Source organism: Portunus trituberculatus, chromosome 46, assembly GCF_017591435.1.
Source record: "Portunus trituberculatus isolate SZX2019 chromosome 46, ASM1759143v1, whole genome shotgun sequence".
NCBI lineage: Eukaryota > Metazoa > Arthropoda > Malacostraca > Decapoda > Portunidae > Portunus > Portunus trituberculatus.
The window spans coordinates 3,890,061-3,917,304 of NC_059300.1; the positions used below are offsets into that span (position 1 = coordinate 3,890,061).

Below are 27,244 nucleotides of genomic sequence, written 5' to 3' on the forward strand. Positions count from 1 at the left end.
TCTCTCTCTCTCTCTCTCTCTCTCTCTCTCTCTCTCTCTCTCTCTCTCTCTCTCTCTCTCTCTCTCTCTCTCTCTCTCTCTCTCTCTCTCTCTCTCTCTCTCTCTCTCTCTCTCTCTCTCTCTCTCTCTCTCTCTCTCTCTCTCCTGTACACCTCCCTCTCACCTCCCTCATTTTTTATTTCTCTCTCCCTCATACCTTTCCTCTTTCCCTTTCCTCTATGTCACCCTTTACCTTCCTTCACCTTACCCCTGTCTCTCCTCCTCCTCCTCCTTTCTCCTCCTCCTCTCCTCCTCCTCCTCCTCCTCCTCCTCCTCCTCCTCCTCCTCCTCCTCCTCCTCCTCCTCCTCCTCCTCCTCCTCCTCCTCCTCCTCCTCCCCAACTCGTGTCCAGCACTATTAGCAACCTCCCATTTCATTCTAGCATGCTCAGCACGAGAGAGAGAGAGAGAGAGAGAGAGAGAGAGAGAGAGAGAGAGAGAGAGAGAGAGAGAGAGAATTGGTGCAACGTGTTATTAGCTTATGAGTATTTTCTTTCCTCTATTGAATCTGTGAAATTTGTTTTTATTTGTATATATTCGTTTATCTTATTTATTTATTATTTTTCTGCGCGTCCTTATCGATTTATGTCACTCTGTGTAGGATATGCACAGTAATTTATCTTTCCGTGTTGTAATTAGTGGTGTTATTTCATCTACTTGTGTTTGTTTAGGCTGGAAGAATAGTAGAAATAGTAAGAATAGCAAGAATAGTAAAAATAGTAAATAATTGTGAAGGTGAATGCAGGGTGAAGAAACCACGTGGGAAGGAGGGAGGGAGAGAGTGAGTGAGTGAGTGAGGGATGGACGAGGTAATGAGTGAGGGAGTGAATGGCTTCGTGGTTTGAGTGGCGGTAGAATCATGAATACAAAGTGTGAGTGGAGAAACAAACGTATAGAGGGAGGGAGGGGCAGTGGTGGTGGTGGTATTAGTGGTTCGTGGCTGTAGTGATGGTGGTGGTTGAGATCCGCACAGTCAGCTGCAGGACCGCCGCCCGCCAGCCACACCAATCATGTATCACCAACCTTTAGGGGCGGGGGAGGCCTGTGGCGATGGGGCGGGATGACTAATGATCGCTAGCCTGGGACACTCGCGGCTGATCCCTTCCACCCCGCCATCCCCACCCCTGCCTTGCTACTCTCCCCTTTCCCCCCTCCCCTGCAGTTCTCTTCTATACACTCCTTTCACTTTCACTTTCTATCATCTCTTTTCTTGCATTCTTTCAGTGTCTTAACCTCTTCCAGAACATGATTTTTTTCTGCATGTTTATTTTTCATTCTAAAAACGGCTTTCCCGTCATTCGTCATATATTTCTTTCTATTCCTGTCTTCAATGCATTCCTTTTCTCCATCTCCCTTTGCATTTTTATTTTCCCATGACTTAAACTCTTTTAAGACTGAGGTTTTAAGACACTTGCCCTTAATTATTTTATGATTCTTTTGATATCAGTGGGGCTTTTTTTTTTTTATCTAATTTCTGTTGTCCTTGGCTGGTGCCCCTCCTACATTGAAAAAGATATAAAATCTTTTCTTGTGTTCATTCATCTGCCTTGTTATTCTATTTCACCCTTCCCTGTACGCTTCTTCCTATCCTTCTACTTCTATTTCACCCTTCATTGTAGCTTTTACTCCATTCCTCTAATCACTGGGCCTCATCTTGCTGTCTCGTCAACCTCGCCTCTCCTCCTTTCTGACGGTCAGTGGTTCCCCTCGCTGGTCGCTGTGTCCTCTCGTTGACTGGCCGTATAAACCTCATACTCAGCTCTGCGTCACTCTCCTGGTCGCTTGCAATAAATGCCCTGCGCCCTGCTAGGATTATATTCTGAAACGCTCTTACTCCGAATACTTTCAAAAGGCTCTAATGGAAATTATACGGATTTTAATTATGTTCTTTTTTACTATTCTAGTGACAGATGTACGAGATTGCTTCATTGTTACCAGGAAAATACTCTTGAGAATCTGGAAAATGATCTCTGTGGCCTTTGAAAATTGTTGTGGTTAGAGAGCATTGCGTGTCAGAGCACAGGTCTTGGTGCTTCCGTGGCTGTGTGGTGATGATGCTGGAGACTTATCGCTGTTGTGTTGTTAAAGTAATGTCAAGTGAAGGTAAGGTTGCATCTCTTTTGTCTTAGGAGATGTTATGTTTCTTAAGATGTTGCTATTGATAATATTATTCTTGGCGTCCACCGGGAGTGATTCAGTTAAGGGTATTTTTTTTTATCCATGTTTGTGGACTATGTTTTGTTTACTTTAAGTTACTGTTGTTGTTAGTGATTGTTTAAGTTTTTTTTTTAATAACTAACTGTTTTCAAGAGTATTGGTGTATTTTGGTAATGAAGAGAGCCAATGGTGTTTCAAGTTTAAAATGAAAGGAAGGACTTTATATCTGTTTATCATTACCTATTCATCGTTGTTTTCTAATTTCTTTTTATTATTGAATGTTCTTTATTTTATCCATTTACTTCTCGTTATCGCTAATTATGTACAGGTCACTCATTTGTCCTTGTTTTATAAACCATCGTTTCTTTATTTGTGGAGTTCCTTTGTTTTATAATATACGATTATCTGTCATATCTTTGTTAGTTATCGTTGTTTATTATCGATTGGATATTTCTGGTTTGGTAAATACTTGCCGAGTAGTATGAAGGTGATTTTTACACGTCTTTACCTGATCTACTCCTCTTGTACTCGTATATACTCTCGCAGTCCTTCATCTTTTTCCGTCCAGGTGGCGAGAAGGAAAGAACAACTCAAACAAGAGATGGTTTTGCAGCTATATTTACATAACTTACTAACCATACTCATAATAGTACATACTCCTGTTCATAAAGTTCTGTCTAAAGCGCGCGCGCACACACACACACACACACACACACACACACACACACACACACACACACACACACCATATACACTCTATTACACTACATTATACACTACCGCCCTAAACTCACTACACAGTACACTGCATATACCTGTGTTCTGAGTAGTGGCTCCCTGATTATTGTATTATTTTATTCACCTAACGACACCCGCTGCTCTCCCCGCCCGCCGCTACGCACGCGGGGGTTCCTAATCGCTACCTTGCATAGAGAAGTGAATGGGGGGGTTGCTTCATTCTGCCCCACTTGTTTAGAGTAAGCTTAAAACACACCCTCTCCTTGCCCTCGACACACGCACACACACACACACACACACACACACACACACACACACACACACAGGACAGGGATTTTTATGTATATTTATTGTGAATGTGTGTGTGTAATTCACCTCGGTCGCCTACTGGTCACCCAGCCAGTCTTCCCCATTACGGAGCGAGCTCAGAGCTCATAGACCGATCTTCGGGTAGGACTGAGACCACATCAACACACAACACACACCGGGAAAGCGAGGCCACAACTCCTCGAGTTACATCCCGTACCTATTTACTGTTAGGTGAACAGGGGCTACACATTAAGAGGCTTGCCCATTTGCCTCGCCGCTTACCAGGACTCGAACCCGGCCCTCTCGATTGTGAGTCGAGCATGCTAACCACTACACTACGCGGTGTGTGTGTGTGTGTGTGTGTGTGTGTGTGTGTGTGTGTGTGTGTGTGTGTGTGTGTGTGTGTGTGTGTGTGTGTGTGTGTGTGTGTGTGTGTGTGTGTGTGTGTGTGTGAAGGACTAAGGAGAGAGTATTTGTTTGTTCCTTATATTAACCCTAATTGCCCTGGCTACCGATTAAGAGAGAGAGAGAGAGAGAGAGAGAGAGAGAGAGAGAGAGAGAGAGAGAGAGAGAGAGAGAGAGAGAGAGAGAGAGAGAGAGAGAGAGAGAGAGAGAGAGAGAGAGAGAGAGAGAGAGAGAGAGAGAGAGAGAATAAAGCTGCAGGATAAGGCTTTACTGTTTGTATGGCTGATATGAACAATTTTATAGCTAAACTTGTATGGATGGTGAAGAACTAACAGGGCGACTGACTGACTGACTGATTGACTGACTGACATGCTGAGATCCTGAAGTAAACCAAGTGTAGTGAACAAAAAATATACGAGAAAGAGATTTTTCTTTCATTTAAAGACGTGTTTCAAATCTTCAACTAGTAATGGTTTGACTGATAGAGATTGATTGATACGGGTGGACTGATTGACATGCTTAGTTGATGAGGTAGGAGAGACAAATGAATGTGAATCAAGTGAGGAAGGAGTGAGCGAAGAAAAGAACTGATGTTTTTCAAAAGGGTTATGCTCTTATTTTGCGTGTAGATTGACATGCTAAAGTGATAAGGCAGAAGAGACAAGTGAATGTAGTGAAGACAGGAAATTCTGAGAATGTGAGTGATGTTTTTTTAAAAGGTAATGTTTTTAACTTTTTGGAAGAGTATTGGTTTGACTAATAGAGACTGATTAAGAAATTAGTTCTCAGAGATAGATGAATGGAATATACTTAGTGACTATTTCTTTTTGGTTTTAGGCTAATATGGAGGTTTAAAAATCAAATTTATGGATACTTACGATGAATAGAATGATAACCCTATTTAACATGACTTTGAGTATGCATGTATGTATGTACGTATGCATTCATGAATATCCGAGACACCTTAACCTAAAAGGGACCTTATTCTCAAGAGGCAGACGGCTGATGTGGGCGAGCGAGTGTGAGTATGAGGCTGACTGTGACGGGCTGTGACGGGGCTCTGATGCTGTGTGACCTTCCTGAGTCCTTTGTTACGGCGAGGTGATGACAGGTTGGGAGGTGCGACCCGCAGCACACCTCGGCCTCATCAACACCTGCACGTCCTCCTCCCACGTTGTGTCTGCGGCGCGGAGGTTGGGTAGAGGTCCGTCAGTCCCAGTATGACTTTTCTCAATGTCTGGCTGAATTGTCCATACCCACACCCCGTCCACCACCTCCCTCCTGAGACAGGCCACGGAACATTATAAGATGGATAGATATGTGGATGAATATGTTGGGAAATAGATAAATAGATAGATACATAGATGGATAGATAGATGGATAGAGTGAGAGATAGAAATAATCAAATATATAAGTAGATAGAAAGATGGATAGACACATTGAGGGATAAAAAGGAAGGTAGATAGATGGATATTCATTAACCGCAGCATTGAATCAATATTCAATTAATAAGAGTATTAATGAGAAGCAAAGGCAGCGAGACGTGATGGGAATGTAGAGTCTATAATATCATTGCTTAGCTACACTGTTATTGATATCAGCCTCACCTGACCCAACGGGTGGAGTAGGGCACGGGCGTGGGCGTGAGGATGACGCGCCACCATCGCCCCGCCACCTTCAGTGACTCGCCCTCTGCCGGGAAGAAGATTATAAATGTGTGTGTGTGTGTGTGTGTGTGTGTGTGTGTGTGTGTGTGTGTGTGTGTGTGTGTGTGTGTGTGTGTGTGTGTGTGTGTTGGCAGTGTAATGTCCAGTCCAAGTTTGTGCTGCAGTCAGCTGTCTTAGGCTTACCGTTGGAGGTTGTGTAATGTGAAAAGTTAGCGAGGAACGACAGGCGCGGGGGCAAGAAGGCCACAGCTGCCCTCACCTGCAGCTCTCCGTCCTCTCCCTCTTCACTCCCTGGTAAGCTAGAATCGCCGTCAGCGTCTGAAAATTAAATTCGTGGGCATAATAAGTGGAAAATGAGTTCAATAAGCGTTGTTTGTCAGTATTTTACTACGTAATAATTCGTTATAATGCGTTACACTCACCTGGCAGGGATGCCTGCGGTAAGAAACACTTGATCTGGAGAGTGTCACACGTCTGCAGTAGTTGAGAGAGTATTGCTGCGATCTCCTGGCGCTCGCACGTCCAGAGAGGCAGCGAAGCGGCGTCCGTGAGAGTCCATGGGGAGCCTAAAGTTTGGTCAGAGTGGACGGCGGGGCGGAAATCACAAGGGTAATTGATGATGATTCCCGAAGGCAGGTGAAGGCGGACGAGGTGTCGCTTCTGAGCCAAGGGTCTCCACAGCGCCGCCACCCGCTGTAGCTCCCGTCTTTGCAGGCGTGGATCAGCCGCCACTTGCCAGGGAGCCTCCAGAGCTGCTTGCAGGAACATGGCGTCAGGACATACCGCGGCTCCGTGCTGGTGAGGAGCGGCCTTGGCGTGGATCTCCAGGAACAACTCCGGGAAGAGAAGTTGTCTGGCGGTGGCGTTTTCGGGCCAGCTGAGAGAAGCCAGCGCCGCCGTCCGCATGACGACAGGGCCATCCAGGGCATGGCACAGCTGGCACTCATGCAATGAGGTGTCGTACCCACGGGCGTACACGAGCTGACCGTGGTCCTCTCTCACTTGCAGGCACCCCGCTCTCCACCGACCGTCTGCCCCTCTGACGGAGCCACCCACTGCCCACACGCCCGCCCATTCCGCCACCCACACCAGCCTCTCTAGCCGGGAGTGGTGACTAAGTTGAGTTAAATTGGAAGCAAGTAACACATAAGGTGTCTTTACACGAGCGATGGCTTTAGCGAGCGCTTGCGGCACCGAGGGCGTAGGAGGTTCGACCACTAAGTTGTCCTTGCCGCGCAGGTCTGAGTCACTTAGCAGCAACAGCGGTAGCTCTGGGTATATGCGCTCAAAGTTCGACAGAAGGTTCTTAAGGTACTTAGGCTCCACGTCCCATAGCACTGCCGTCACCACTTGCTTCAGGGGCAGAGCAGTGCAGGCCACGCGCGTGAAGCCCTGCACGTATCGTGGATAACCAACCTTGGAACCGAGAAACCTCTCCTGGCATGCCAGCCGCCCGTGAGGCTCCCCCGGCGCCGCCCACACCGCAGCCTCGCTCCTCTTTGTCTCTGTATCATCTTCGGTGTTGTCGAAGAGTGGTAGGTGCAGGACGGTGGCCAGGTGCCGCAGTAGCGTCCTGGTCCCCAGCAACTGAGCGCGCAGAGCAGGGGGAGCCAGGGGCTGGTCCAGATGGTTCAGAGCAGTCACTACCTGCTGTAGCGGTCCTTGGAACACACGCCAATAAGTTCCTGGTGGTCCGTGTCGGGTGAGGCACTCCTCGCAGGCCTCGGCGCTGCCGCCCTTCCACGGAGGCCCAGTGTCCACCACTGCCTCCACCACGTGCCTGCAGAGACGGGACAGGTCAGCGTATAGAGTCATTACCCTGGCGTCATCAGCGTCTTAAGTACAGGGAAATATGGACAAAATTACCTGTGGGCGGAAATAGGGGAGGTGAGGGTGAGAGAAATAAGCAACAGTGTCCAGGAGCAGGAGGCCAGACACAGCAGGACCAGCTGCACAGCGGCTTGCCATGTCTCTCGCGAGCACCAAACAGGCCCGCAGCCCCCACGCCTGCGGCACGACCCGCCCTCCACGCCCGAGTCTGTTGGGAAAAGACAGCGGATTACATCGGCAAGCAGGCTATCCCCGCGTGGAGGCAGTAAAGAAGGCGTGCTTCGATAAGCAGGCAGGTCACGGAGCAAACAACTCTGAAGCCTGGAAAACGAGTAGGTGTTGGCGGGAAGAGGCTGCCTGTTAGGGAGGCAGCACGCAAAGATCAGCACGTCGACAGTATGCCAGCTCCCAGTGTAAATGTCCCCCATTAACGTTAAGTAGGAAAATATGGCGAGGGTGTGTCGGCAGGGATTGGAGGTCGAAATGTCACCAGCATATGTGCGCCGTCGCTTGCTAGATGGCGCCGCTTGGTACCGCTTGGCCCCCACAGCCGCACAATGAGTCTGGAAGAGGCAGCTAAGACTGATAAACCTGACGCTCCCCCCAGACCACGGCAACACAAAGCTGAGGTCAAGTGCTCCTCTTCAATGAAAAGGGAAACGTCGCCGGAGATTAATGCGCCCCCTTCCCCCTCTGCTCCGCCTGCTCCCCGTTGCTCCTTTCCTCCTTTCCTACCAGCGGCCCTTTCTCCCTACTACCCCGAACAATCCCCGCTGCCGCTCCAATACTTCAGTCCCATTTGCATGCTCATTACCATATCTCGGGTGCGTCTTCATACCCACTGGTCTGGACTGGACGGGGCAGAAACAACTGTTACTCATGCTGGGAACAGAGGGCGACAACCAGGTCTGTGTGTGTGTGTGTGTGTGTGTGTGTGTGTGTGTGTGTGTGTGTGTGTGTGTGTATGTGTGTATGTGTGTGTGTCCGTGTGTGTGTGTGTGTGTGTGTGTGTGTGTGTGTGTGTTAACATTAGTGTGATTATGCTATACTACATATAATATACAAAGCTTATAAGAAGAATGAAATTATATCATTAGGGACACTATGCATATAAATACGTGTGTGTGTGTGTGTGTGTGTGTGTGTGTGTGTGTTTCACTGTTTGATCTGCTACTCTACGGAACGAGCTCAGAGCTCATTATTTCAGATCTTCGGATAGGCCTGAGACCAGGCACACACCACACACCGGGACAACAAGGTCACAACTCCTCGATTTACATCCCGTACCTACTCACTGCTAGGTGAACAGGGGCTACACGTGAAAGGAGACACACCCAAATATCTCCACCCGGCCGGGGAATCGAACCCCGGTCCTCTGGCTTGTGAAGCCAGCGCTCTAACCACTGAGCTACCTGTGTGTGTGTGTTTCACTGTTTGATCTGCTGCAGTCTCTGACGAGACAGCCAGACGTTACCCTGTGTGTGCGTGTGTGTGCCTGTCTGTCTGTAAGTGTGTTTGTGTTAGAAAAGAGTGTAAAAGGGTCAATATACTAAGGTGTAGTGGTGATAGTGGAACGCAAGGAAAAGTATAGAGTAAAGAAGAAAAAGAAAGGACAATAATTGACAGGTGTAGGAGGTGTGGTGAAAAAGGTGGAGGGAATGGAGGAGGTGACCCATTCCGAAGCTAACCGGGCATCGAGCAGAAATGAGAGGAGGAGGAGGTGGAGGAGGAGGATTAATTGATAAATTGATTTGTTAATAGATGGATCGATTTAAAAGCTCCACAATAACTGGTTCATAATGACGCTCCATAGGAGGAACAGAAAGGGTCCTCAAGAAGAACAGGAAAAGGAGAATATAAAAGATTTTCAATGATAGGAAAAAAAATCTATCTAAGGAAGGAGAGAAACGCAAAAAGAATTTGAAGAAAAGGAGACAAAAAATTGATAATAGTAAGAGGGCTATGAAAGAGAGGAAAACGAAAAAGAGTCGAAGGAAGGAGAAAATTAGTAGAAAAAGGAAAAAAGAAAAGTGGAAGTTGAGAAGATATGAAGAAGGAAGAGAACGAAAGAAATAAAGAAACTTCAATAACAGCTAAATTATTTGAATGAAAAAGAGGAAAGCGAATAAGGAACGAAGGAAAGAATAATATAAAACAAGTTTGCTAGTAGAAAAGAAGAAAGGAGATGAAAAAATCAAAAGCATCAGTAGCTGGAAGAACAAACAAACAAAGGTAGAATGAAGAAAACGAAAAGAGAACAATAAAAAAAAGAAAAAAATAAAACCGTGGCCAATAAAAATACTCAGAATGAAGAATACAAAAAAGATTAACAATAAACACATGAAAAAATCAAATACAGCAAAAATTCAGTGAGAAAAAAAAAAATGGAAATTGGGGGAGAAGAGATATAGAAAAAAACAACAGTAGCTAAAAAAGAAAGAATAAACTAGAAAAGTATAATAATAATAATGATAAAAAAAAGACTTCAGTACCAGCAAAAAGACAGGAAGAAGGGGGCTGAGAAGAGACGGGAGGAGGAAGGCGGCTTGAGTACTGTCTCCGGGCTGTTGGTATTCCGAGCTTTACCCAATTAGAGGCTCTGGCTGTGGTGAGGTAATATTCGGAGGAGGGTGAGCGGCTCCCTTTGCATACGTATGAGCCTTTTTCCTCCCTTTAGTTCCTAAGATTTTATTAATCGTATTCCAGCACCCTCAGCATCTCCCCTCTCTATCTCCTCGCCCCCGTCTCCCTTGTCTCCTTCTTTTCTTCTTTGTTCTCTTCCTGTTTCCTCTTTCCTTTTGTATTTCTCTTGTTTTTTTTTCTTCTTGATCTCATCCAAAATGTTCTATCCCCTTCCTGTTTCTTTTCCTTCTCTATCTTTCGTGTGTTTTTTTCTTTTCATCTTTTCCAAAATCCTCTGTTTTCTACCTGTTTCCTTCCCTTCTTTTCCATCTTCCAACTTTTTCCTTCGTCTCTTATAAAATTTTCTGTCCTCTCCCTTTTTCCTACTTCCTTCTTCTTATTATATACTTCTTGTTTCTTTTTCTCCGTCTCACTTTTGAAATTCTTTGCCTTCTCTGTTCCTTGTTCTCTTCTTCTCTACCTTCCTTGTTTCCTCATTCTTTATCCCCCATTTCCTTTCTCAACAATCTCATCTGTTCATGTTTTCCTTTCCTGTCTTTCCTGTTTCCTCCTTATATTCCCCTTCGATCTTGTTTCCTTTTCCTTTATGTTCTCCTTCTTTTACTTTTCTTCTTTTTCTTATTTGCTTTTTCTTTCCTTTCTCCTTCTCCCTTTTTCTTCCCATCTTCTGAAATCCTGTCTCTCCTGTTAACTCTTTTCTCCATCTTTCTTGTTTCCTCCCTTTATCCTTCTCGCCTTCCTTGTCTTTTTTTCCGTCTTCTCTGTTTCCTCTTCGACTCATCTGCTTGCTTCTTATATTTCCCCTCGTCTCCCTTGCTTCTCTGTCTCCCGTGTTTCCTCTACCCTTCAGTGTCTTCCTTTTTCCCTCGTCTATTCTTCCCCTTCCTGGCAGCCGCGGTAGAGGCATAGGCGTGCGTCAGGGCGTGAGGGAATGCGACTGAAGTTATGTCGTGTTTTTTATATTACGGAGAAAAGGAAGTTATAAAGTGGAAATAAGTGTCTGGAAGAGAATATGAAGTAGTTTCGGGTTTGTTTGCGGTGAATTAAAAAGAGGAGCTTGATGAGTGGTAGTGGTAGTGGTAGTGGTAGTAATAGTAGTAGTAGTAGTAGTAGTAGTAGTAGTAGTAGTAGTAGTAGTAGTAGTAGTAGTAGTAGTAGTAGTAGTAATTGTAGTAGTAGTAATAGTAGAAGCAGTAGCAGTAGTAGTAGTAGTAGCAGCAGTAGTAATAATGATAATAGTAGTAGTAATAGTACTAATAGTAGTAGTAATTATTATTATTATTATTATTATTATTATTATTATTATTAGTAGTAGTAGTAGTAGTAGTAGTAGTGGTAATGATATCTCTTCATCTCTTTTAGAAATCAGCTCTGGAACTCACTGCCTGCTTCTGTGCTCTTTCAACCTATGACTTGAAATCTTTGAGGATGGAGATTTAAGGACAATTCTCTAGTGTTCAGTAAGTCTTTTACCTTTACTCTTTTTTCTTGATACGCAAATTCATTGGGCTTTTCTTTCTCCTTTTTTTAACTCTTCGTCAGAGTATCCCTTGCATAAAAACAAAAATAATAGTAGTAATAGTATTATCATTATTATTATTATTATTATTATTATTATTATTATTATTATTATTATTATTATTATTATTATTATTATTATTATTATTATTATTATTATTATTGTTATTATTATTATTATTATTATTATTATTATTATTATTATTATTATTATTGGTATTATTAGTATTATCAGTGGTGGTAGTAGTAGTAGTAGTAGTAGTAGTGGTGTAGTGTAGTGGTGCAGTAGTGGTAGTGGTGGTGGTAGCAGTGGTAGTGGTAGTAGCAGTAGTGGTGGTAGTAGCAGTAGCAGTGGTGGTGCAGCAGTAGTGGTGTAGAAGTGGTGGTGGTAGTAGTAGTAGTAGTAGTAGTAGTAGTAGTAGTAGTAGTAGTAGTAGTAGTGGTAGTAGTAGTTGTAGTAGTAGTAGTAGTTGTTGTTGTTGATCGTGATGATTCTGGTGGTGTAGGTGGTAGTGGTGGTGGTAGTGGTGGTGGTGGAAGTAGTCGTCGTCATAAAATATGAAAGTAATAATGAAACAAGTCTCTTAATGTTTATTATTCATGTGGCAGAAGTTTCCGTTGTTTTTTGGTGAGAAAATGAGACGCTTTACATGTCAGTACACACACACACACACACACACACACACACACACACACACACACACACACACACACACACACACACACACACACACACACACACACACTTCCCTTTAGTGTTTTGCATATTCCTTCCAATATTCTGCGAGATGAGAGGAGGAAGAGGTAATTAGAAGAAAAATGTGAAGGAAAAAGATGGAAAGACTTGAGAAATGTAAGAAGGAAGAGATGAAAAACAAGGAGGCTGAGAAAGATGATGAGGATGATCACAAGAAGGAACAGAAGTATGAAAGAAAAGACGAGAACGAGGAAGAGGGAAAAAAATTAGAGAAGGAAAAGAGATAAAACACGAGGACAAGGAGAAAAGAGAGAGAGAGAGAGAGAGAGAGAGAGAGAGAGAGAGAGAGAGAGAGAGAGAGAGAGAGAGAGAGAGAGAGAGAGAGAGAGATATGAGGACGAGAACGAGGAAGAAAACGAGAGAAAATATAAGAATAACATACTTAGGAAAAAAAAAATAAGGAGAGAAAATGAAGTGAAAAATTTAGACGAGAACGAGGGAGAAACAAAAGAACGAAGAAAATAAAAAAAATACACAAAAAGAACAGATACAACGGAACCTTTTCATTTAGAGCAAGTAAACAAAGCAAATTATAACTAACGGCAAACAACGTGGAAGACCTTAGGGTAGAAATGAGAGAAGAAGGGATAAGTATACAATTCACTATAATAATCATGGTAGTAATAATAGTGATAATATTAAAGTAACTATCAATAGCACTAAAAACTAAACTACACCATGAAGAACAGGGTAAAACAAGATACCAGAGCTTAGGATAGAAATAAGAGAACAAGACGAGATAAGTATACAATTCACTACACATTCATGGTAGCGATAATAGAGATAATAAAAAAGCAACAGTAATAACAACATTGAAAACACTAAGCTACACGACGGAGAACAGGAAAGAAGTGAGGGAACAAGCACGAACCATTTTTACCATAACCTCATTAACCCTGGACAGCGAAAATGGAACGCTGAGCAGAAGGGAAAGGCAAGCAGGGAGTTAGCGGTCAAACAACGCGGAGGAAATTGAGGAAGAGTAGTTAAGTGGCTGTTAGAAGTAAAAAGAAAGAGCAGTTTGGTTACTTTCCGCACTGAATGTATTGACTGGCGAGGAGGAAAGGCAATGAAAGGAGCTAAAGGGTAAAAAATAAGAAGGGAGAAGATGAGGACGAGAAGCAAAAATAAGAGTTGGAGGTGGAAGGGGAAAGGGTAAAGAGGACAGCATATTCTATAAAAGGGAAATTTTAGTTGAAATTGCTTTTAGAGTAGGTAAATGAAAGGGAAAAAAGAAAAGTGCATGAGTAAGAAGGTGAAAAAAAAGAATCTGAAAACAGTTGAATAAAAGAAAGTAAAAATGTATGGATTAAGTAAATGGTAAATAATAATGACATTAAAAGTAAAAGCAGTGGATAAGTTAATTAGATGAGAGAGAGAGAGAGAGAGAGAGAGAGAGAGAGAGAGAGAGAGAGAGAGAGAGAGAGAGAGAGAGAGAGAGAGAGAGAGAGAGAGAGAGAGAGAGAGAGAGAGAGAGAGAGAGAGAGAGAGAGAGAGAGAGAGAGAGAGAGAGAGAGAGAGAGAGAGAGAGAGAGAGAGAGAGAGAGAGAGAGAGAGACGACACACACACACACACACACACACACACACACACACACACACACACACACACACACACACACACTAGAGATTGATGAGTAAACAAAGTGACAAAGACAGTCGCCTTGAGGAGGACCGGAGAAGAAATAAAAGTAGAATAAGATGAAGGATAAAGAGGCGATAAGAGGAGATTCAATTTGCGGGAGCTATCTCTACATTTCTTTGATCTCTCTCTCTCTCTCTCTCTCTCTCTCTCTCTCTCTCTCTCTCTCTCTCTCTCTCTCTCTCTCTCTCTCTCTCTCTCTTCTTCCCTCTGATCCTCGCATTGTTTACCCTCCTCCCTCGCCGTTGTGTGAAGTGTGGCCCTCCTCCCGCAGGCAAGAAGTGAGAATAAGTTTGGTGTGTGTGAGGTATCAGTCATCTGGTCCTGAGACGTGAAGAGCGGATGGAGGAAGAGGAGGAGAAAGAGGGAGGGATGCAAGACAAGGGACGAGGGATGTGGTTCTAAAGGAAGAGTAGGAGATGGTGGAAGAGAAGGAGAAGGAAGAGGGAGTGCTTGGGGACGGAGTGATGTGGAAAAGAGAGTAGGAGAGAAGAGAGAGAGAGAGAGAGAGAGAGAGAGAGAGAGAGAGAGAGAGAGAGAGAGAGAGAGAGAGAGAGAGAGAGAGAGAGAGAGAGAGAGAGAGAGAGAGAGAGAGAGAGAGAGAGAGAGAGAGAGAGAGAGAGAGAGAGAGAGAGAGAGAGAGAGAGAGAGAGAGAGAGAGAGAGAGAGAGAGAGAGAGAGAGAGAGAGAGAGAGAGAGAGAGAGAGAGAGAGAGAGAGAGAGAGAGAGAGAGGCAGTGATGCGGAAAGAAAACAGAGGAAGGCTGAAAGAAAAAGAAAACTCACAAGGAAGGAAGGAAAAGAGAAAGGGAGGCGCAGGAGATGAAGCTACATGGAAACTGCGTCGAATGTTCCTTCACAATGGCCACGGGTATCGAGCACCGGCTGTACATTCTCATCTATAGCCGTTCCTTAGCAGGGGAGAGGCGAGGCGGGGAGCGAGAGTGGAGCGGGACTGGTGCGGTGGGGTGGGACTGAATGGGGGAGAGTGTGGCTGGGAGGCAGGCTGGGCTGGGACGCCGCTCCGCCAGAGGTAAACGGAAAAGGGAGGTGAGGAAGTCCGTGAATTTTGGGGCGGAAGTTGAGAAATATATTGTGGGTCATCATAGCTCGGAGCAGCGCAGGGAAACCGTGATGGGGCGGCGGTAAGAAACGGGAGGGGACGAGGGAGGGTTGTGGACGACGAGGGAAACAGGAGAAAGAAGAACAGAAAGAGGAGGAGGAGGAGAAGAAGGAGGAAAACTGATAGGGGTAAGAAAACGACGAGAAAGAGAAGGAGGAAAGTTTAAAAAGGAAATTGGGAGAGATGAGAAGAGAGAGAGAGAGAGAGAGAGAGAGAGAGAGAGAGAGAGAGAGAGAGAGAGAGAGAGAGAGAGAGGAGAGAAGGGGGTGAGGCGGGAGAAGATAGAGGAATGTAACGGGGCATATCGTCAGCTGTGGTGAGAACAAAAGTAAGATTTGTGACATTGATAAGAGAAACAAAACCGAAAAATAGAGAATATGGATGAAACGCCGATAAATGAGGGAAGAGAAAGGAAATCAGCAAGAGCAGGCAGCGTATGATAGGGAGGATATAGGGGCGAGAAGGGTGAGTGGTATTCGTGATGGGCAGGATATAGGATGTAGGGGCGGGAAGTATGTAGCGGCGAGGGAGGCAGGAGAGACGCAAAGGCCGCGGGGTAAAGGTGTGTGATGGAGGGAAGGACGAGGAATATTTACTGGTGATGTAGAGTGGAAAAATAATGAAATATTTGTGAGAGGGAGTGGAAACCTGCCAGATAAGCTGACCAGCATGGAGGAGGCTTGTTTGACATGGAAAGCAGCAACGTTTTGATTGTAATGTTGTTTACTAGACCATGGAGACGAAAAAAAAATCAGGTGAAATCTACACTTTTCATTGTAGGGATTATCAATATTATTGTCACGTGACGCGAGACTCACCATAGCCTCCTGGCCCCGAGGTCCACGCGCCCTACGTTTTTTCTTTCTTTTTTAATTGAAATTTTTCCATTAGGCGCCGCAACAGCTTAGGTCATATGGTAACGGGAGAACGTTACATCTCCCACCGGGTCAACTAGGTTTGGCAGGATTCGAACCTGGCCCGGCTTGACCGGAGGCCCGAACACGAGCCGCCTTAACCAACCACGCCACCCAGCTCCCAAGGCGTAGTTTGTTACCCGGAATTCGGTATACGCTGCCTGCTGAGACGGTAGTTAGCACATATATGGAAAAACTCATAACTTGACGGAGGCAGTGGGTAGCTCTCTCATTTACATATATATATGACGCCACGCCCGCACCTCTCCACCCCCACACCGGCCCCCTCACCCACTCATATCCAGGGCCTCGCTTAAGTTTGCGAGCAAATTTTACGGAATGCAAGTTATAAGTTCAGTTCCAAAATTTCTTGCTTCGATTGGATATATATATATATATATATATATATATATATATATATATATATATATATATATATATATATATATATATATATATATATATATATATATATATATATATATATATATATATATATATATATTCAGCCAATTGCTGAAAATATTCATTAAAGGTAAAAAGATATAGAAAGTAATGAGGCTACTACAGACCATAAATTTATTGTCAAAATATAAAATAAAAGGACAGACTTTAAGGATGATCGATTAAAGCATTGTAAGAAAATAATTGGCTAGAATGATAAATAAAACTGTGAGTGACGTCAGCTGCAGCCTGCCCTCTAAAGACAACTTCTACTACTTCCTACACTACACTACAACACCTTACACTTTTACACTCTCTTCAAATCAAAATTTAATAATGGCTTCACCACGCCCTGCCTCGGAGTCCCCCTCTGGGGAGGGGATCATAAATGTCCCCAGGTCGGACTGCCCCTCTGCTGTCGACCTTGGGTGTCTTGACACTTCATCTAATACTTTCACTATCAATTTCTGCAACATTCGTGGCCTTCGTTCTAATTTTCAATCTGTGGAACACCACCTCTCCTCTACTAAACCTCATCTTCTCTTCCTAACCGAAACACAGTTGTCTGTGACTACTGACAGCAGCCCCTTTTCTGTTCCCTCCTACTTGCTCTATCCTCATTTTCAATCCAAAGCTGGATGTTGCGCATACGTGCGTAACGACACCACTTGCTCTCGTGCCCACAATCTTGAATCTTCAGAATTTTCTACCATCTGGCTAAGACTTCAATGTCACTCTCTAACTAAATTCATCTGTGCTGTATACCTCTCACCTAATTCCTCTGACTATGTAAAATTCTTTGACTATTTGACTTCCAAGGTGGAGCACATCTTATCTCACTTTCCTTTTGCTGAGATCTCCATTTTAGGGATTTCAATGTTCACCACCAGCTTTGGCTTTCATCTTCTTTCACTGACCAACCTGGTGAACAAACCTTCAACTTTGCTATCCTTCATGACCTAGAGCAGCTAGTGAAGTTCCCTACCCGTATTCCTGACCGCCTTGGAGACACGCCCAACATTCTTGATCTTTTCCTAACCTCCAACCCTTCTGCTTACTCTGTTAAACTTTCCTCTCCGTTGGGCTCCTCCGACCACAATCTAATTTCCGTTACCAGTTCTATCACTCCAGTGCAGCCTCAGGACCCGCCTAAGCGGAGGTGCTTCTGGCATTTTAACTCTGCTAAATGGGAGGAACTAAGGCAGTACTATTCTGATTTCCTTGGGATGATTATTGTTTTCATGTCAGAGATCCTTCTCTTTGTGCCGAGCGCATAACAGAGGTGATTATCTCTGGCATGGAGCTATACATTCCTCATACTTTCTCTAACCCTAAAGCTAAAAAGCCTTGGTTTAACTCTGCTTGTTCTCGTGCTGTCAATGATAGAGAGGCGGCTCACAAACGGTTCCGTAGCCATCCAACTGCTGAAACTCATGCCCTATATATTTCTGCCCGTAATCATGCCAAATCTATTCTCCAACTTACTAAAACTCTTTCATCAATAGAAAATGTCAAAGTCTTTCCAATTCTAACTCCTCTCGAGATTTCTGGCATCTAGCCAATAATATCTCTAACAACTTTACTTCTTCGTCTTTCCCTCCTTTACTTCATCCAGATGGCTCTACAGCTGTCTCTTCTTTTCTAAAGCTGAACTCTTCGCTCAAACCTTTGCTACCAACTCAACTTTGGATGATTCTGGGCATATTCCTCCTACTCCTCCACCCTCTGACTACTTCATCCCTAAAATTAAAATTCTTTATAAAGACGTTTTCCTGGCCCTCTCTGGCCTTGATTCTCGGAAGGCTTACGGTCCGGATGGAGTCCCTCCTGTTGTTCTCAAAACTGTGCTTCCGAACTCGCTCACTGCCTGGTCAAACTCTTTCATCTGTGTCTCTCTACTTCTATTTATCCTTCTTGCTGGAAGTTTGCTCACATTCAACCTGTCCCTAAAAAGGTGACCACTCCAATCCTTCTAACTACCGCCCTATAGCTTTGATTTCCTGCCTTTCTAAAGCCTTTGAGTCTATCCTTAATAGGAAGATAATGAGGCATCTATCAGCTCACAACCTTCTCTCTGATTGCCAGTATGGTTTCCGTAAAGGCAGATCTACTGGTGATCTTCTTACTTTCCTAACTGAATCTTGGTCATCCTCTTTTAGGGACTTCGGTGAAACCTTTGCTGTCGGCCTTGACATATCGAAAGCCTTCGATAGAGTCTGGCACAAATCTTTAATTTCTAAACTACCCTCCTACGGATTCTATCCTTCTCTCTGTACCTTCATCTCCAGTTTCCTTTCCGATCGTTCTATTGCTGCTGTAGTAGACGGTCACTGTTCTTCCCTAAAACTATCAACAGTGGTGTTCCACAGGGTTCTGTCCTATCACCCACTCTCTTTCTATTATTCATCAATGATCTCCTAAATCTGACTCAATGCCCTATCCACTCCTATGCTGATGATACCACCCTGCATTATTCAACAGCGTTCAACAGACGCCCAACCCAACAACAATTAAATGACTCAAGGCGAGATGCTATAGGACGCCTAACTTCTGATCTTTCACTTGTTTCTGATTGGGGCAGAGAAAACCTGGTTTTGTTCAATGCCTCAAAAACTCAATTTCTACAACTATCTACTCGACATAACCTTCCAGACAACTATCCTCTCTTCTTCAATAACACTCAACTTCCCTCTCCTCTACATTAAACACACTCGGTCTATCCTTCACTAAAAATCTAAACTGGAAATTTCACATCTCTACTCTTGCTAAATCAGCTTCCAAGAAGTTAGGTGTCCTATGGCGTCTTCGTCCATTTTCTCTCCCTCCCAGCTGCTTGCTCTGTACAAGGGCCTTATCCGCCCGTGTATGGAGTATGGCTCTCATGTCTGGGGGATCCACACACAGCTTTACTAAACAAGGTGGAATCTAAAGCTTTTCGTCTTATCAACTCTTCTCCTCTAACTGACTGTCTTGATTCTTTAAGTCACCGCCGCAATGTTGCATCTTTATCTGTCTTCTACCGCTGTTTTCATGCTGTCTGCTCTTCTGAACTTGCTAACTGCATGCCTTCCCCTCCTGCGGCCTCGCTGCACAAGACTCTCTACTTCTTCTCATCCCTATTCTGTCCATCTTCCTAATGCAAGAGTTAACCAGTATCTTCACTCCTTCATTCCCTACACTGGTAAACTCTGGAACTCTCTACCTGTGTCTGTATTTCCACCTGCCTATGACTTAAACTCTTTCAAAAGAGGAGTGTCAAGACACCTCTTACGTTAACTGGACCCTCCTTTTAGATTTTTCTGTTTTTTCTCTTTCTACTTTTCTTTTAACAGGGCCTGGCAACCAGCGGGATTTTTTTTTTTCCAACACTGTGTTTGCCCTTGGCCAGTGCCCTTGTAATGTAAAAAAAAAAAAAAAAAAAAAAATTGTTAATCAACCTGAAGAGAGTGGCATGGCGGTATACTATACTGTGTGTGTGTGTGTGTGTGTGTGTGTGTGTGTGTGTGTGTGTGTGTGTGTGTGTGTGTGTGTGTGTAATTCACCTCGGTCGTCTGCTGGTCACCCAGCCAGTCTTCCCCATTACGGAGCGAGCTCAGAGCTCATAGACCGATCTTCGGGTAGGACTGAGACCACATCACACACTCCACACACCGGGAAAGCGAGGCCACGACCCCTCGAGTTACATCCCGTACCTATTTACTGCTAGGTGAACAGGGACCACACATTAAGAGGCTTGCCCATTTGCCTCGCCGCTTACCGGGACTCGAACCCGGCCCTCTCGATTGTGACTCGAGCGTGCTAACCACTATACTACGCGGTGTGTATGTGCAGGTGGAGGGGTGTGTAATTCACTGTTTGATCTGCTGCAGTCTCTGACGAGACAGCCAGACGTTACCCTACGGAACGAGCTTAGAGCTCATCATTTCCGATCTTCGGATAGGTCTGAGACCAGGGACACAATGCACACCGGGACAACAAGGTCACAACTCCTCGATTTACATCCCGTACCTACTCACTGCTAGGTGAACAGGGGTTACACGTGAAAGGAGACACACCCAAATATCTCCACCCGGCCGGGGAATCGAACCCCGGTCCTCTGGCTTGTGAAACCAGTGCTCTAACCACTGAGCTACCGGGCCGTGTGTGTGTGTGTGTGTGTGTGTGTGTGTGTGTGTGTGTGTGTGTGTGTGTGTGTGTGTGTGTGTGTGCGTGCGTGCGAGAGTGTGTGCGCTCGCACATAAAGATAAAATGCACCACACCATCGGTGCGAGGGAAGAGCGAGAGGAACAAATGAGTAAAGCAATGTTATTGTTAGTACAGTATTTCTTCACGTGGTGGTGGCTCGCTGGTGTTTCAGGGCGGTGTTGCGTCTGTTTGACTGACTGGCTGACTGATTGGTTCATGGCGCCGTGATTGATGGACGGCTGCCGGGGTAATGTACGCAGCTTTTCCATAGGCAATATTCCACTACCTCCATTACCACCTCCACCCCTCACCTCTACCTCCACCTCCCTCTCTACCTCCACCTCTACCTCCACCTCCATCTCCATCTGCACCTCCTCCTCATCCTCCAACTCCTTCACCACCACCACCACCACCACCACCACCACCACCACCACCACCACCACCACCACCACCACCACCACCACCACCACCTTCACTACCTTCACCACCAGAAAGATTGCCAAAGACAACTAAAATCTTGGAAACTCGTCAAATCAGTCGTTCTCGTTAAACCCTGAATCTCGTTTTTGTGTCACGTTCCCAACACAATCTCTCTCTCTCTTTCTCTCTCTCTCTCTGGCAACGCAGGGGAAAATATACATAAAAAGCATCAAAGTCTGGGAATTCTCTCAGAATAATTTCACGCACACACACACACGCACTCACACACACACACACACACACACACACACACACACACACACACACACACACACACACACACACACACACACACACACACACACACACACACACACACACACACACACACACACACACACACACACACACACACACACACTGCGGCTTCCTTCTTCGCGCCTTTGCCAGATGAGTCTTGGTTAGAGAGGAAGAGGAGGAGAAAGGCGGTGTGGAAGGAAAAAAATAAGAAATAATAAGAAAAGGAAAGGTGCAGAAGAAGGAGGAGGATGAAAAGAATGAATTAGGAGGATTAAGAGGAAGTGAACAACAATAAGAGCAGGTCGAAATTCAATAAAAAAAAAAAAAAAATCGGTTAGGGAGGAAGATCTAGAAGAAGAGATCTGTGTTAGCACTTAGCGAATAAGACAAGTCCCAGGCCAGAGATAATGAGACAGTCTTATCCCTTGAGAATTGCTCTTGTTTTTAGATTTTTGTCATCATCCTTGTAATTGTTATTGTTGCTGATTGAATTTCAGCCTAATGATGAAGTGGTATTTTGTTCTTTTTTGGGTGTTACGTAATGAAATGATGTGGCTGTAAAGTCTTGTGTTTATTTTTTTACTACTCTTTGTGTCCTTTGCAATTTTTTGTTATTATTATCCGTGATTTTTTCGTCTTCAGATAAAATTATTCCGGTTCTTGTTTTTTTTTTATTATTTATGTAGCAATGTTGAATTAGGTGAATCCTTTGGTGTGATCCTTAGCAATGGTACAAGTTTATTTATTTTTCGTGTTAGTGGTGTTTGTGGTAGTAATTGTAGTAGTAGTAGTAGTGGTAGTGGTAGTGGTAGTGGTGGTGCTAGTGGCAATGATGGGGATGGTGGTAGTGGTGGTGGTGAGGTCTGTAATAATTATGGTGTTGTTAATTATAATGATACAGGATAATGCCTATATGTAAAGGTCAAAGGACATAAATATTCATAAGAAAGAGAGAGAGAGAAAAAAAACAACAGTCAACAAAAAAGGATAAAATTACAAGAAAATATTTGGTTGCTGGATTTTCTTTTTCTCTCTTTTTTTCACACTTTTTCCCCGCGTGACGATTTCATTTGCCTGCACGGTGTCTCGGTCTGGTTCTTCTCTCGCTTGGCAAAACGTACTAGCCATTCCAACAGGCGTCAAATGCAGGGTTTTGCCTCAGCCTCGCGGGGATAAATGACCTGTTTTGCGGGGAGATATTTACGAGTTTGGCGGGATTACTTGTGTGTGTGTGTGTGTGTGTGTGTGTGTGTGTGTGTGTGTGTGTGTGTGTGTGTGTGTGTGTGTGTGTGTGTGTGTGTGTGTGTGTGTGTGTGTGTGTGTGTGTGTGTGTGTGTGTGTGTGTGTGTGTGTGTGTGTGTGTGTGTGAGATAGTTTGGGTGTTAGTTAAGACTGTGGCTGAGAAAGAGAGAGAGAGAGAGAGAGAGAGAGAGAGAGAGAGAGAGAGAGAGAGAGAGAGAGAGAGAGAGAGAGAGAGAGAGAGAGAGAGAGAGAGAGAGAGATTAGCTAATCTTATCTTTGTTTTATATCACTCTTACACATCTGTCTCTATTCAAGTATGTATGTTTGCATTTTGTCTTTAGTTCCACCACATCTTCCTTTTTTTGTAATCATTATTCTTATTCCTAATGAAGCTCTTCTCCTTTCACCATTATAAATGGCTCCTCTTTAGATTTCTAAATTTCTCCTCCTACTCACTCATTCCTTATGTAGCTTAAGTCTGTTTCACGCATTTTCTAACGTATATTTTTTTGCATTCTCCTTTCCTCCTAAACTTAGCGTCTTATTTCAATTAAAACGTTCATTATTCTTCTCACTAATTTTCTTCTCTACACGGCTGAGAAATCCTGTTTCCTCTTTGAGTTCTTTTTCTCTTTCGAGTCTCTCAATCTTTTCTAACACTCTCTCTCTCTCTCTCTCTCTCTCTCTCTCTCTCTCTCTCTCTCTCTCTCTCTCTCTCTCTCTCTCTCTCTCTCTCTCTCTCTCTCTCTCTCTCTCTCTCTCTCTCTCTCTCTCTCTCTCTCTCTCTCTCTCTCTCTCTCTCTCTCTCTCTCTCTCTCTCTCTCTCTCTCTCTCTCTCTCTCTCTCTCTCTCTCTCTCTCTCTCTCTCTCTCTCTCTCTCTCTCTCTCTCTCTCTCTCTCTCTCTCTCTCTCTCTCTCTCTCTCTCTCTCTCTCTCTCTCTCTCTCTCTCTCTCTCTCTCTCTCTCTCTCTCTCTCTCTCTCTCTCTCTCTCTCTCTCTCTCTCTCTCTCTCTCTCTCTCTCTCTCTCTCTCTCTCTCCAGTAGAATACGATTTTTTTTCTCTCCCTTTCCTTCAAAATCCCTTCCTGCTCGCCTTCCCTCCATTATCTCTCATTTCCTCTCCTTCCCTCTATCCGTCCATCCGTCCCCCTGCCTTTCTGTCATTCGTCCTTCTCCCTCTTCGCTCCCACTTTTACTCCCTTACTTTTCCCTCCCCAGTGCTCAAGTCGGCAGTTAGTCTCCGTGACAACCTGTAATCTTTGAACTAATTCTGGCCCAAATATCCACCTACTTCATTTTTTCCTCTTCATTTGTTCCCTAAAGACCAAACTTGGCGAGAGGAAGGGCGAGAGATTAGTCCTCAAACTCACTTCCTTCCTTTTTCACTCCTCCGTCTCCCTCTCCCTCCTTACCTCATCCTATCTTTTTTTCTCTTTCTGTCAAATCCTCTTGTTCTCGACGTGTGTTTCTTGTCACATTTTTTTTTTTTATGTGAGGACTTTATTTTCTCTTATCAGTCTTTTCTCATTTTGTATCTTTCATTCAGACTGTGGTTGTTTCTTTATCAGGTGTTAATTTAGCCAATATCATGCTGTCATTCCTGTTTTACTCTGTATTTGCTTCTTAATTAGTGTTGTTTATCTTGCTATGTTTTCTATTAACGTTTCTATATCACTATTCTTGATTTTGTCTTGTGTCTTCCTCAGATATTCGTCGTTCCGTGCCCCTCAGCGCATCGTTACTGGCTACCACGCTTTTTGGTAAGAATAATGGCACTCCCAACCCTCACACACACACGACGAATAGGCAGGAACACTGCAAGCATTTCTGTCCCTGTGATTCATATTCTTCTGCTCTGCACTCTGTCTTTCCTTTCCTCTTGTCTCTCATGTGAAGGAAAAGCCACATAGCACATCAACACTTACTACGATTTTTTCCTTTATAGTTACAGTAGATTTAATGAAGTAAAACAAAAAAACACTCCCATATATCTCTGAAAAAATCCATTGTGTGTGTGTGTGTGTGTGTGTGTGTGTGTGTGTGTGTGTGTGTGTGTGTGTGTGTGTGTGTGTGTGTGTGTGTGTGTGTGTGAAAAGGGACGTAAGGGGAGGAGAAGAGCTCTCATCGTCCTCCTGACACCACCAACAATGAGTCGCCTGAGATAGCGCGGCAGAAAAATAAGTGAAATATGGGTGGCGCTTCCGCAGAGTTATCCGAGCGAGTGTGTGTTTCGGTTCGGGCGGGTCTGCTCTGGTGGTGGGAGGACGGGGGCGTGGACAGGGATGGCAGGGGACGGGGCGTGCAGCGGAAGGGAAGTGAGATAGTCTATGGGGGGAGAAATGGCGTTTACGGGATACGGGAGGGAGGAGGGAGGGTAGGGAGAACAAAAGATAGGGTTAGAGAGAGAGAGAGAGAGAGAGAGAGAGAGAGAGAGAGAGAGAGAGAGAGAGAGAGAGAGAGAGAGAGAGAGAGAGAGAGAGAGAGAGAGAGAGAGAGAGAAGCGGAGAAAAAGAGAAAGCGGAAGGAAGGAAGCTATGGTTGTCACATAAGTAATAAATGTTTGTTGGGTGGCGCGTTGTATGGGGGTCGTAAATTTAGTTATCTTTTCTCAGTTACTTAGAATCCTTCACATATATTTCTTTCCCCTTCCGCTCTTGTGTTAGTATTATTTTTGTCTCTCCTCACGCTCGGCCGACTCGTATCAGGAGCGTTATGTGGAATTAACTCAGTCACATGGAAAGATATGAATGTTTAGTGCTCGGTCATTCTCATTCAGCTCACCGTGATTTTTTTTTCTCCCTCTTTTTAGGCAAACACGGATTGACTCTCATGGTTTTAATATTATTCTTCTATTTCGTTCACCGTTATACGAAAAATTATGAAGTTGATGCCATGACTGTGAGAGGGTTTAGGATGAGGTATTTTACAGTAGATTTAACCTGATCCTCATATATCCTTATAGTCTTCATTTCTTTCATAAAGGAGAGATACACATGGATTAACTTTTGAGACTGATGATATATTAGTAAAAATCAAGATAAATAAATTCAATGTAGCGTTAACGTTACCACAATTACATTCTTTCATCATTCTACATTTTTTATCAATATATAGAAAATAAGAACACAGATTGATATTCTACTTATAATGTTGTACTAAAACAAGATGAAGTTAAGGTGAAACACTCCAAGCCTGATCAACTTATCCCTTTACTACTACATTGTATCCCGACCAAGTTTTCCATGTAAGAGTGGGTGTTGTGGACTATCCAGAATATGTACCCGGGAAAGGGAGTGATATTATAACCATAAGGGGAGAGAATGGAAGAAGCACGGCAGGAGAAAGGGAGAGCACAGGGAACAAAAAATAAAATAGGGAAACGAGTTATGTTCAGGAAGAGATAATAAATGGAAGAGTGAGACAGTTGGATGGAAAGAGATTTAGGGGAGGAAGGTACAGTACATAAAAATGGTAAAAAAAAATGTAGCGGGAGATAGATGAGATTGATGGGGGAGGAAGGTAAAGTAGGTAAATAGAGGCGTATGATGGGACAGGAGATGATGAGTAATTTAGGGAAGGAGTGTAGATCAAAGGAAGCAAAAGGAAGAGATGAAAGATGTAGTAGATAAATATAAGATGTAGGGGAGAAGATTCAGATAATAAGGCAGTTAACTAGAAACGTAACAGAGTAGAGGAAATGAGAAGAGGGAAAGGGAAGAAAAGATAAGTAGTGAGATTTATGACAGGAAAGAGCAAGTAGAGAATCACGAGATAAAGAGAAGATGATAAAGAGACTGAAGCGATGAAAAAAAAGAAACAGAGGAGAGAAAATGAGATATAACATATGAGAAAAATCAGGAAAAAAACGTTAGTAAAAGATATTTGGACAATGAAGGACGAAGGTACGTACATATACCACAAGCACCGGCAGACAAAGAAACACGGAGAGAGAGAACAAGCAGAAGAAAGAAACACGTCAAACCTTTACGAATTTAGCTATAATAAACTACACTATTAAATCCGAAAGCAATACATGTAAAAAATAACACACTGCTTGAAACACAAAGGAACACAAAGAAAAGACAAACAGTAGCAGTAGACACATTCACCCTTTACGAGCTGTTTATCTGAACCTACACTATTTAAAGCAAAACAGATACTACAAACAAAGACTTTTTCCTGACTTACTGTGGTGGTGGCGGTGGGTGTGGCTATAGTGATGGCTGTTCACCCTCATAATGTCTCCCTGATCTGTCTTTTTTTCCTTTCTTTTTCCTCTTTTTTTTCCCTCACGTTGTCCTCTTTTATGGCGGTGTGGTTGGAAGTCTTGCTCAGCGTTCAGATTCTTTATTCCGAGGCGTTACTCTTGCCTGGCCACCGTGAACCTCCTCATCCTCCTCCTCCTCGTCCTCCTCGTCCTCCTTGTCCTCCTCCTGGCCGCCCCATCACTGCCTCCTCGTCTCTCCTCTTCTTTGTCCTCACTGTCTCTCTATTGCCTTATTTGAGACACAACTCTACGAGCATTTTTTTCTTTCCACTCTTTTTTTTCTGCACTCACTCTCTCAGTCCTTTTAGTGTCCTTGATTTAGTTTTATTTCCGTGTCCGCGGCTGTTCCTGTGACTCGGTTTTTTTTTTCTTTTCTCTGTTTTTGTATATAGTTTTTATTTTATGTTTCACTATTTTTGTCAGATTTTTTGCTTCGTTTTACTTTATTTTATTTTTTTTTTTTTGTCTTTTATCGTGTTTTCTCCCTTTGCTTTGATATTTGAGTGTTTTTTATTGTTTTTTTTTCAAATATCTCTTATATTTCACTTACTTATATACTATTACGTATACCGAAGTATGTACATTCATCATTCACCTTTACACACACACACACACACACACACACACACGCCCGGTAGCTCAGTGG

At 43.8% G+C, this 27,244-nt stretch overlaps 1 protein-coding gene across 1 annotated transcript; it reads right to left on the reverse strand.

The window, feature by feature from the left end:
- Positions 1-3,590: 3,590 nt before the first annotated feature.
- LOC123520197 lies at positions 3,591-27,244 on the reverse strand. Its single transcript, XM_045282257.1, has 6 exons — positions 26,520-27,244; positions 7,181-7,352; positions 5,737-7,094; positions 5,498-5,632; positions 5,255-5,339; positions 3,591-4,928 (listed from the first exon to the last, which is right to left on the reverse strand). Exons 1-6 carry the CDS (start codon positions 26,566-26,568, stop codon positions 4,739-4,741), a joined length of 1,989 nt encoding a protein of 662 aa, XP_045138192.1. The 5' UTR covers positions 26,569-27,244; the 3' UTR covers positions 3,591-4,738.